General features: G+C 46.5%; 1 protein-coding gene across 2 annotated transcripts in view; it reads left to right on the top strand.

Annotated features, from left to right (window-relative positions):
* LOC146797003 (uncharacterized) overlaps positions 1–12341 on the top strand; it is a 166144-nt gene that overhangs the window by 119803 nt on the left and 34000 nt on the right. For both annotated transcript variants that reach the window (XM_085629601.1, XM_085629600.1), the window contains exon 3: positions 10530–10661. In XM_085629601.1, the coding sequence (XP_085485727.1) occupies positions 10530–10661 (132 nt within the window). The remainder of the gene's footprint in view (positions 1–10529; positions 10662–12341) is intronic.

Here is a 12341-nt window from a genome sequence, read left to right on the forward strand (position 1 = left end):
GTCAAATGGCGGCCATTCCCCATTAAGTATTGTAAATGTACTAGTGCGTGTGTCGGGGGTTCTTCACCAGTAGGAGCCCAAGTGTTTCTGATGTATCGCATTATGGTTGCGTGTAGTAGGAACAGAGTGTTCGGTACTCCCCTCTCCGCTACAAAGGCATCATGATTCATCAGTGTGTTATCTGTGAACAACATCCCAATAGTGTCTACACCCCCCTCCGCCCACGTATAAATTTGTCTTTGCGAAACCGTTCCCAGCGGTGTAGTTATACCAAGTAGTGGTATATTAGATGCATATGAAGTACGTGTCTTTGTATAAGCTAGTGTCCTCTTCCAGTATATTATTGCCACTTTCAGTGACGGGGAAGCGGATGGCACAATCTCCCTGCCGGGCAGCAGAAGCGCGTGTAAGGTGCCTCTGTTCCATTCTCCCTGTGACATTTCTATTTCCTGGAGGTTGAGCCCTACAATCCAATATGACAACCACTGTAGTTGTCCTGCATAGCAATATGCCCTGAAATCCGAAGCGCCCATACCCCCACTTCTACTGGACAGTTGCACCTTGGCTAGTCCTATTCTGCGCTGACCTGGACCCCAGATCAGCTCCACCAATAATGATTCCAGCAACTTGAACACGCTCATTGGAAGCACAAGTGGTAGGTTTGTGAAATAATAATGTAACCGTGGATGCATCACCATTTTGACAATAGCCACCCTACCGGCCACCGAAAGGGGGAGGGACGTCCAGAACTTTATTTGGCCTCTCAGTGAATTTATCGCACGGGTTACATTGCCATCTATGACATCTACTGGTTCCCTATACACGTTAATACCCAGATACTTAATCGAAGTCGGCGCTACCTGGAATGACCACTGCCCAAATTGTATGGGGTCCTGCACCAACCCGCCCGTAAACGCGAAGGCATATGACTTAGTTTCATTTATAGCGAGCCCTGACAGTGAGCGAAATGTTTGGAATAGCACAGGGAGGGGCGAGGGGTCACCACCAAGGTTTGTGAGATATAGGATAATATTGTCTGCATAGGCTGAGACGACAAGCGTATCACAGCCAGTTGTAATGCCCCTATGAAGCGCTAGCCTACACATTTTTTCCAATAATGGTTCCAGAGCTAGTACAAATATTAATGGGGAGAGCTGACAGCCCTGTCTCGTTCCTCTCGCCACTGCATATTGTCTCGATATATACTGTCCCGTGCAAGCTCTAGCAGTAGGGTTAGTGTTTAAAAGGGAGACCCATTTTGTAAATGCATCCGGTATTCCGAATTTCGGTAGAGTTCGGAACATGTAGTCTCACCGGAGAGAGTCAAAAGCCTGACGCTTGTCCAATGAGATACATCCCTGATGTTGAGGGTGCATTCTGGAGTGCAACATAAGGTAATGCAGCCGTCGGATGTTATGGGCTGTGCTGCGGCCTGGTACGAACCCACACTGATCCGTGTGAATCAGTCGGGGTATGAGGCATTGAAGCCTATTGGCTAATAATTTACTTAAAATGTTATAGTTGGTATTGAGTAATGAAAGGGGTCGATAACCTGCAATATCTCTACTGTCCCTGCCCAGTTTGGGCAAAGAGACCACAAGTTCCTGGAGTGTGGTAATTGGCAAAGAGCCAAGTTCCAGCGACTCCTGATACATTTACCGTAGGTGTGGGACTTGCAAGGGCATATAAGTCACATAAAACTCAGCCGGTAGTCCATCTAACCCTCGGGTCTTATTTCTGGGCAGGGCCCTGATAGCAGTTCTGATCTCTGCCTCCGTCAATGGGTTCTCCAGCTCCTTCCTGATATCATCTGATAACTGTGGGAGGGGGAGTTCCTCAAAGAAAGAGTCGAACTCGTTCTGATCATGCTCTGTCGGGGTGGCATATAACGTCTCATAATATGTTTGAAAGGCCTCATTTATTTCTAGTTGTGTGGTGGCGAGTACACCCGCTTGTGTATTAATTTCAAGAATCTGAGCCGTCTGTGGGGAGTTACGTATTATCCTGGCCAACAACGGCCCTGCCTTATCAGCCTCAGCATGCTGCTTTTGTGTATATGAGGTGTAATTTTGGATCCAGCCATATGCAAATCAGTCTTGACCCTGTTCCTCATGAGAACAGTCCAGCCCAAACTGCCAGGCCATGTCCTCCCTGTACTGGAAACAAGCACCCTGGAACTGGTTTCGGGGTTTTACCCCTCATCAATCAGGCTAGCTTGAATCCAGTGTGTAGGAAGGTGGAATCTGACTATATGGTTGCCCCCACTTTTTTTCCTGGTGTTTGAATGGTTTTTGACTAGTCTGGCTGGGATCCTGCTATCCAGGACCCCTGCCTATGTGCTTACTCCCTTAAATGATTGGTGTGCATATTAGATGCACTAGTGATTGGATACTGTGGTACCTTATGAGCCCCTAGTATATGGTACCTTAGGTACCTAGGGCATTGGTACTTCACAGGCCTACCAGGGGCTGCAGCATGTATTATGCCACCCCTGGGAAACACTCACAATCTGACACCACAGGCCTGCTACTGCAGCCTGTGTGAGGTAGTGTTAGCACTCCTTACTGAGATATAGGTTCCTATATCTCACCATACACACACATATAAACCTATCAGTCACCCCTATGGTAGGCCCTATCAATCCCAAGGGCAGGGTGTTTGGTTTACTATGTGAGGGGTGCTTCTGCCTGAGCAGGACCCCTCTGCAGCTGGCAGAGTCTATTCTCTGCTGCTGTTTGTGGATGCGGTTAAACCATATACTCTTAAGTGCATTATAACCTCGCGGTAAATGCTAACTTTGGAATGACTGCATCAAAACATGTCGTGTTTGGTGTCAAACAACTTGGAATCCTACCCCCACACCAGTAACTGGTGTGGGAGTAGGATCCCACCCTTCTAGAGGGGACGACATGTACACACTGTACTACACGGTAGAAATCATCTAGAGCCCTGGCATCACAAAATGGATGCCACCAGCACAGACACCGGGCTGCCCACCTGCTGCTGACCGAAACTCGCAGTGGAGGGAGCCCAACAAAGGGTTTCTTGTCACAGGGAGGTGTCACCACCTCCCAGACAGGATTTAGTGTATTGGAGCTGGGTGGGTGCACTCTTAGAGTGCTTTGAAGTCCTGCACTGGGGGAGCAGTAGGCTCCTCTGTGCATATGCCAGCTCAAACCGGTTCAGGGGCTGCTTGCCCCTGTCCTGGCGCGAAACTGGACAAAGGGAAGTGGGTGTAACCACCCACTACCCTGGCCCTCCTAGAGGAGTGGCCATAGAGCTAGTCCCTCCCATCTTTTCACTATAAGATACCAAAGCTTGCCAATGCAACTTAGATTACACCTGGACGACGCTCTACGAAGAAGAATCCTGGCCCTTCAACTTTCTACTATCTTTAGAAGACCGAAGGATCTCCCTTGGAGTCAAGGAGTGACTCCCCTGCTTGGCAGGCACCAAAACTACTGAACTACGGTTGCAAACTTTACCGCTCCCGCCGGAGCCCGAAGTCCCTGCGTCCCCTGAAGCAGATTTCCTGACCTCTTGTCGGCCATTTTGAGTCCCCAGCGAAGCTGTGGCATCTGAACTCCACGAGTGATGAGGAACGGCAATACCAGGGAACCGTGCACTGATTTCGAGTGCAAGCCCTAAACTACGTTCAACGAAGTTGTGCTTTGGACCATTTGTTGTCCAAGTCCTGAGCAGGTCTGGTACCAAATTTCAGCGGCCTACCCCATCCCGAATGACCGTGGGCTGTTGTTAAAGTTTTCCTGCAAAGGCGTCTTTGCGGTTGCTTGCCCGTTGGCTAGTAGCCCTCCAGAAGACTTCCACATCCACTTCAAGGGCTTGCCTGGTTGCTCTGGGCCTGCCCTCACTTACCCTTGCTGGGTAAGTCCATCGGACCTTGCTGGTCTGATCCATCGACAATCTTCCATCCACACAAGACTTGCAGTTGCCAAGGTTTGTTTACTTCGATCCGAGTGCCAACACCGCCAACAGCTGCAGACGTTGTGGGACCTCCGGAATCCAGCTGCTGGTCTTCATCGATCCCTCCTGGTCCACGTGAGTGAAGAGACAAAACGAAATCAGTGACCTGAAGAGACGCGACAGCTGTGGTCATCTATCCTGCTGGCCACAAGTCACTGGCAAGTGACTTTGAACTCTGTCCCCTCAATTTCTAGGTCTCCTGCAACTCCAATCCATCGTTGGATTCAAGCGGACACTTCCCTCGACGACACAAGGAGCAAGACTTCCCCGATCTCCATTGAAAACAGCATCGCGACCTGACACCAAAGGACACCTATGCACCCGGCTTCCCTGGGTGAGGTAACTCTGGCATTACGGTGCCCAAGTGTGCATTGGCTATCGAAGTACTTACCCTGTAAGTTGTTTGCTTGTTGTCCACTCCAAAGTGCCCTAGAACTGTAAATTACAAACCGCGACATTTTGCCATTGAAACGCATTGAAAACCCGCGTGTGTGTTTAGACACTGCACGCGTCTCCTGTGGGCTGGCTACTTACCTGCTAACACTGCAGAAGTAAAGCCCCAGAGATTCCCAAGGCCCTAGGCCTCTTCATATTGCAAGTCGAGTTTGTTAAATCACTATTTTAGTATATGGTCTGGTACGCCCCTAGGGCTACAGCCATATTTGTGCTTAATTTATTGAGAACTGTTGATCTTTTGAATGTTTACCTGGCTCTAATCTCATAAAGAGATTAGTAGAGTATATTTAGAAATAAATACATATATATTTGATATATATACCTGTGTGGTGTCTTTTCAGTTGGTAATTTAAGAGATTATAAGGTAAAACAAGCTGCTTTACATTCCTCAGAGACTTAGCCTGAAGGCTGCTCTCCACAGCTACCACTAGGATAGCTTTCTTTAAAAGGTTGTCTTTAAACCTATCTACCAAGAGTCGAATTGGACTGGTGCAAGGTGGCCACTATAACTTGTGGCCAGCATATGCCAGGCCAACTTCTCACACAGTGGCACAGCAAGCAAGGGACCCACATCTGGGCATACCCTTGGCCACTATGGGCGAACATAGCAAACACAACAAGATGATGGAAGGAGTGCTGAAACCTTTCAACCACTCACCCCCAGTTATTATATCATTTAGTTTATTGCATAAAGCATTCACCGTCCAGTTATGGGCCATATAACGGTTAGCTTCCCCTCTCACAGCCCCCAAGAGCCCAATTGCTGTAATGTATGGTGCCCAGTGTTTCTGCTTTTGTATGCATTATTAGTTATTACAGTAATTTAATTGTTTCCTCTTTCAATCCCAAGATCTATTCTTTCCCTGTTCAAGGTACAGGAACTTCGAGATATTTCCCCAACAGGGATGGGGCACAAGTGCAAGTGAGACTCCTGTGGAGGTTGGGTAATCACAAATGATAGCTAGATAGGAGTTGTCCAAATTACCCAGAACAGACAATATCTTAACTACCAATTTTAATTTTAAACACGCGGAGTCTATACACCCAATTGAAACACAGGACCCTAGTGAAATGGTTAGATGCTCCGGAAGTTAATATTACCCCCCTGCAGGAAGCTCATTTACCACATCACGATAGACATCGATTGAGGTCTCCAATATACCTTCTACAATTTCACTCCTCAGAACCCACTAAAACATAGAAAGTTTCAAAATATTTAGAAGGGGGTTCCCATATGCTCTTAAAGTGACACACAGTGGATCAGATGACCGATATCTCCTTATCGAGGGAGAGTTGGAGGGCAAAGAAACAACTCTTGTGAATGTGTATGACCCAAATAGGACTGGAGAGGCATTCTTTGCTGATTTGTTCCCTCGTATCTCGGGCTTCGCCCAGGGTCTTCGGATAATGGTTGGAGATCTCAATGCTACATTACATCCAACAGATCAGTAGCGCCCCCCCCCAGCGCCTTGAGACCCTCACGGGTATGTAGTGCGCTTTACAAATGACTGATTGATTGATTGATTGATTGAACAGAGGACTGACTGATCAGGCTTGGCAAGTGGGCACACTAACCCCGCAGTCTTTGATACAAGGACCGATAGGCTAAAATTGGGTAGACATCTGGTGCCACGCTCATCCAGAAGATAGGAGCTATAAGTTCTACTCGAAGGTTTATAGAACGTCTTGTCTTATTATAACAAACCATCAAATTCCCACCATTTACCCCAAATCCTCCAATGTTTGTGGGAACAGCCTCTTGCAGCAGAAATCGATGCTTCCTGTTTTGCACCCCAGTCCGTTGGCGACCGCCACCCTGCCGGCCTTGGCGGCGCTCTATCGTTCCAATGTTTCGCAATGCCTCTTTTGGCCAGTATTAACCAAGTTCCAACCAGGGTGCCTTTTCCTGTCTGCCCTCCCAGGTCTTCTAGGACCCCCTATATGGCCACCTGATGGGGTGGGTCAGCCGGTCGGGCGAGGACTCTCTATGAAGTATGCTGAGAGTCATTTTAAGTCTGGTTCCAGACAGGTGTAGCTGTCTAGTAGACCTTGTGTCATCCATTCTGCAAAATAGTACAATAGACAATAATTGGCAAGCCAATATATCTTGCTTATGAGAGTTACTGGCTTTGGCAATGATTTGTAGCCAGGCTGTGGAGCAGCGTTTCTGCAATGCAGCATGGCTAAAACTAATTTAAAAGAAAGTGCTATGACCCGGTCAGCGCGAATGTCCTTTTTTTTCTTTAAACATGGCCGCATTATAGCTCTTTTTTAAAAATTATTTTTAGCAATATCCTCTCCTGCCCCTTCTGCCTGTTCTCTTACCCACCCACCTCCTTTTCTCTCGCCCTCCCTTCCTCCTTGGGCTCATCATTCCTCCAAAAAAAACAAATGGGGGTGTAGGTTGGGGGATGAGGTAACACAAAGAGATGGAGGGCAGGAGAAAAGGAAATGGATGGGGAGAGAGGGCAGGCGACAGAGGATGGGGAGGAACATAGGCAATGCAGAGTGGGCAGAAAGGGCCGGGGCAAGCACATAGACAACAGAAGATGGGCGAGAGGGGCTGGGGCAAGCACACGGACAATGGAGGGTGGGTGGGAGGCACTGGGACAAGGACACAGTTAATAGAGGGTGGAAGGAAGAGGAGGGTGCAAGTGCACTGACAACGGAAGGATGGCGGGAGGAGTTGTCAAGAGCGTGCACAGTCAGTGGTTGGCAGCAGAGGCTGTGGGATGCACACAAACAATGAAGGTCGGGCAACAGGTTAATGGGGAAGTAAAGCAGAGGGGGGAGAAGTACACAAGAGTGACAGTTGAAAAAATCATGCACTCTCATAGAGTATTCAAACAAAAATAAAAAAGTAACATCTGAAAAAGCAAGCAGTGGAAAGACACAGTAATGTGTCCATGCTCCATGGGAGAGACAAACACAAAAGAGGAGGAAAAGCCTTGAGAAGGTGACAAATAAGAACCTAGCAAATGAAAGTGACAATGAAGCCAACCAATAGTAAGCCATGGGCGGCCTATAAGTCCAGTGTATTTAACAAAAGGTCTGACAAGAGACAGTGCATATGCTCTCTTAGGCAAAACCTAAAGAGTAAGATTAGAGTGAGCTTTGGGCCGTCCCCCTTGGGGGATTGGCTTTCATGTGTATTTATGTGCTATTTGTCTAGTGCACACCTAGCCTAAAGCATTGGAGTGCTATGTGGGGCCAAAGGCAAGGATATAATCAAGTAGGAATTTAAGGGGTAGCTTATTTATGGTATGTTAACGCACCATAATGTAGTGTTTTTAAGTGGCGTGTTTTCAACTCTTTCCCGAAGTGGAGCAGGGTTGCGGCTCTCCTGATGGATACGGGGATGTTGCTCCAGTTCCAGGTCTAGATGTGTTTTTCATGGTTTGCCTTTGCTTTGATGGGCTATGCATAAAGGCCATGACATTTCCAGGATGGTTATGTTGTCCCATTTGTGTTCTTATTAGGTTTTAGTGATGAGACACATGTAGTTCTTCTGTTAAACTGCACACAGGACGCAGTTAGTATCTTGTAATTGAGAGCCACTGTTTGTTTGTTGATGCATTTACTTTGCTGAGACAACAATATTTTTTATTACTGATTTATGGCTTTTTTGAATAGGAAGTACAGGCTGTTTGGATGCCTTAGAGTGCCATAAAGATACAGTGTTATCCACTACTCTCTCTTGCACATTCATTTTTTATTCACCAAGTAAAGACCTGCGTGCATGCATTCTTTCTTAAAGATGCAATGAAAATACAAGCCGGTTGTCAAAGGTATCTCCACTGCAGCACTTTTCTGAGTGTGCCTTTCAAGATCACCACTTACAACACAAACTTCAGTTCCTGACTCCTCGTCATGACTCTCTTGTTTGAGGGTACAGCTTTAGCCACTGAGATCTGTCTGGTAAGACCTCACGTCACTACTATACACTTCACAACACCACACACCGGGCAATCTTCAGACAGTGGCGAGGGTAGTCAGTTTTTAACCATTAACGTATTTGCCACGCCTTAACCTACTACACCTACCCTGCCTGACCCTACTCACCCAACATATCCTACCCCTCCTCACTCACTCTACCATGCCCTACCCGACTGTACATATCATCTCCCACCCGTCCCTAGATATCTTACACTACTCATCCCTACCCTGCTTTACATACCCTTCATAGGTTACCATGCCCGAGCTACCCTCCACAACTCTATTCACCATATTCTACTATACATTTCCTACCCTACATTCCTTACTTAACCCTACCCTACATACCATGCCATCCCTTACTGATCATATACACCCTACTCCTATTCTACGCTACACATCCTACCAAACCCTATCCTACCCTTCGTAGTCAACCTTAAACTACCCAACCCTACATTCTGTGTCCCACACTACCTACCCATACCTTACACTACATTCCCTACCATACCAAACCTATCCTGTCCTTCCCAACTTAACCACACCTACCCTACCCAATCTACCCTACGCACTCAATCCTACATACCAATATCTACCCTAACTTACACCCCCTGCTCTATCCTTTCTTATCCACCTGAACCTACCCAACCCTTCCAAGCTCTACAGTACATACGCTGCCCTACAAAACCTACACACCTGTACCCTACCCTCTGTACCCAGCTCTACCGTAATACCCTGCCCTACAGATTGTACGCACCTGTACCCTACCCACTCTACCCAGCTATACCTTACATACCCTACCCGCTCTAAACTAATCTAACACTACCTAAACTAGACTAGTGTACCTGCCATCCATTTGTAAACCCTGGAATGTGCCAGATTCATAAACCTCCCCAGGGGAGTCGTACAAGTGGCGAAACGAGGAGAAATACTTTTATTTCTCCTATTTTTTAGTTGGATAGTAAATACTGTACAAATAGTACTACCAGGCAAAGGACGCTGCAAGTGCCGCAGTATCCAAGTCATATCAGTCAATGTTTCACTGCCTGCATCATGTGCTTAGGACAGGCAGTCACAGGCATGCTACAGGCGCTGCACCCTCTACATTGTGATAGTGTAGACAGAAGTGCAGACTGTAAGCACGGAACTATTTTCATGATGTCCTTTGTGCAGCAGGCACACATACAGGAAGGAGTGATTTGCTTAACAGCCCCCTCCCTTATCTGACATTTTTTAAGTCCAGACTTCCTGTTAAATCACTTAGGGCCAGATTTATATGTTGGTGCAGAGATAACTCTGCACAATGGCGGCAGAATTACATCTCCGCCATCACAGTGTTCTGCACACCCGATTTAGACGGGAGGGGGGCGGGCCTTAAATTAGGGAACAGTGGTGCCTACTTCATTTTTGCCGTTGCCAAACTTCTCTGATGGTCCAGTTTGAGAATAAGCTATATGACCGTCCGCCCAATTAGAATAGGTGGACATATAGCCATTTTTTTACTGTCCATCACTACTAGGGAAATCCTGTCGGTGAGGGACAGTAAAAACTTAAATAAGACCTCCCTCGCCATGGGAGATCACTCCTACGGTTAGGGGGAAATTAACTTTTTTATTTTCAAAAAGAAAATCCCTTTTCGGGATTTTGTTTTTCAACATAAAAAAATAAAACTATTTGGTGCAAGGATTCGTCCTATTGATAGAGCCCTGCAGCAAACAGCAATATGCATTGATAGGAACTGGTGTGATGGCGGTTCCTGCCAAAGCTTTATAAATGACCGCCGGCCTCGCAGTCATTTATATATCTGGCAGTCGGGACCTCCGCCAGGGCGATGGAGGAATTTACTCTGTTGCCTTGGTGGAACACGGCCCCACCGCCAAAATATAGATCGGGCCCTTAGTTTACTTCCCATAAGTGCCTCATTCTTCCTCTTAGCTTTAGACTGTCTAAATGAGCCAATGCTGCTTCTAACCAGACCCAAATAAAGTACTCCGTTTATGAACCAAACTCTATGGTCTTTCCCTATATTTGAAGAGTGGCAAGAAAAGTGCTGGTCATTTTTGTAATGAAAAGCTTCCTCAAGCTCTGTATTTGGGTTTTCCGCATGTTAATAGGATCCCACCAAATGTTGTTTTGTTTCTATTTTGTTTTTATTTCAGGACCCTGCAACACGTATGAAGGCGGTGACCGCTGGTCCGACAGCCAGAAGTCCATGGCGAGCGAGGACTGCAACACCAGTGAGAATACAGCTCTGATTCCACAGCCAAGCCCAGGAGAGAGAACTGGGATAGGTAATTGGGCAGGCTACCTATGAACTAATCTGCTCTGGGCATTTCTCAGCTGGCCTTTAGGGTCTGTGTTGGATGCGTCTAGGATGTTTTCCGCCATACTCTATAACATTTTCCCACCCTAATTACATTCATTGTTTCTGAAATATATCTAGTGCCCCTTACTCGGTGCGTCTACCTTGCATTGCCTAATCATACCTGTAAGTAATACGCATTCCAAATTAGATGAGAAAAGTATTTACCAGGCTTTGTGGTCTTTGGTCGTCTATGATCTGGCTACACTTGTGTCCAACATGGGGCCCAGCACCTGAGAGTTCTACCCTTAACAGGACAACAAAGCTCTAGTTATTGGTTCAGATAAAAGATTTTGGGCTCCAATTAGAGTTGAATAGAGCTTTGACAGATGGACGCCTCTACACTTGAATATGAATATAAAAAGTTGCTGACTGGCTGTTGACAGGGACTGTGCCCTGCACTTTGAGTTGGATCCTGAAACCCTCTCTATTATGAATCATATTCCACCAGCCTGCTGATTTTCTATATTCAAGATTGGCTGGCTTCCCAGCTCACTTGCAGAAGGCTGCTCTTGCAATTGTCCTGATGAAGACCCCCCACCCCCAAATATTTATTGAGAGGTCGAAACATTGACTGCATTGTTGTGGATTAATGGCTAATTAAGCATATAGCACATTAAAAAAAAAATTAGGTTGGTTTTTAATTGACTCAATTACTCACTTTTGCACAGCCTCTTCACCTGGGCACTGCTCTGTGACCTTCACCGTTTGATGTAGCAACCTGACTAAAGTAATTATTTCTGTTAATACATATAAATCATATTTAAATCCTTACATGAATACATTTCACGGTTTGGTGGTCACCAGCAGAATTATCTTGTGTATAAGAATATTATATTATAAAATTCATGGATTAAAGTCCAGAGTAATCAAATCTTAATCTGCTTATTTCTTGAGAATGCATTATACTTATATTGAAGGAAGTTTAGATTGGGACTGAAGAGCAAGCCTTCTGGGCTTGTGCAGAGGCTCAACTGGTGACTGCAAGACTGTGAGCCTTGCTTTCCTTTTCAAAAGAAAGTACACTGATGGCAGCTCTGAGACACCCACGGTCACTTCCAGAGCAAGCATTATCAGAAATCCATGCAAAATTGTATGTTGTTGTTTGGAAGCCATCCCTCCCCAGACTACATGGCCTTTTTAGACACGTTGGTACAGTTTGTCTCTCTCTTGTGGCCATTTGTGGTGGTGCTCTATGGCAGCTGCCTCTGGTGGCCTTAATGTAGCACCAGCTATTATTTATTTTTGGTCGAGCCTGGGCAGCGCATGCGCTGCTCTACGAGGCATGCTGTATTCGGTAAATGGGCTATCAGGGACTTTGGACATGCCCACCCCTTCTGGTTGGTTAGCTGGGCTGCTTTTTAAAATTCCTTTTCTCTGGTTGGTTAATATTGTGCATCTGTCCCCCCTGTCAGTGCTTGGTTACCTCCCAGCGGACATTACCAATTGATTCTTTTGGTTGGCCAGCTCTGGCCATCCCTTGACTCCTAGCTGGCACACCCTCCCCCCTCCTGTCACCAGCAAATGCAGCGTCCATCCATGCCGCTATCTGGAGGGGGAACATTTAGGCCTTTTTCTACAGGACACTGGCCTCCTAAAGAACATCATG

This window comes from Triturus cristatus, chromosome 10 (genome assembly GCF_964204655.1).
Source record: "Triturus cristatus chromosome 10, aTriCri1.1, whole genome shotgun sequence".
In the NCBI taxonomy this organism is placed as follows: Eukaryota; Metazoa; Chordata; class Amphibia; order Caudata; family Salamandridae; genus Triturus; species Triturus cristatus.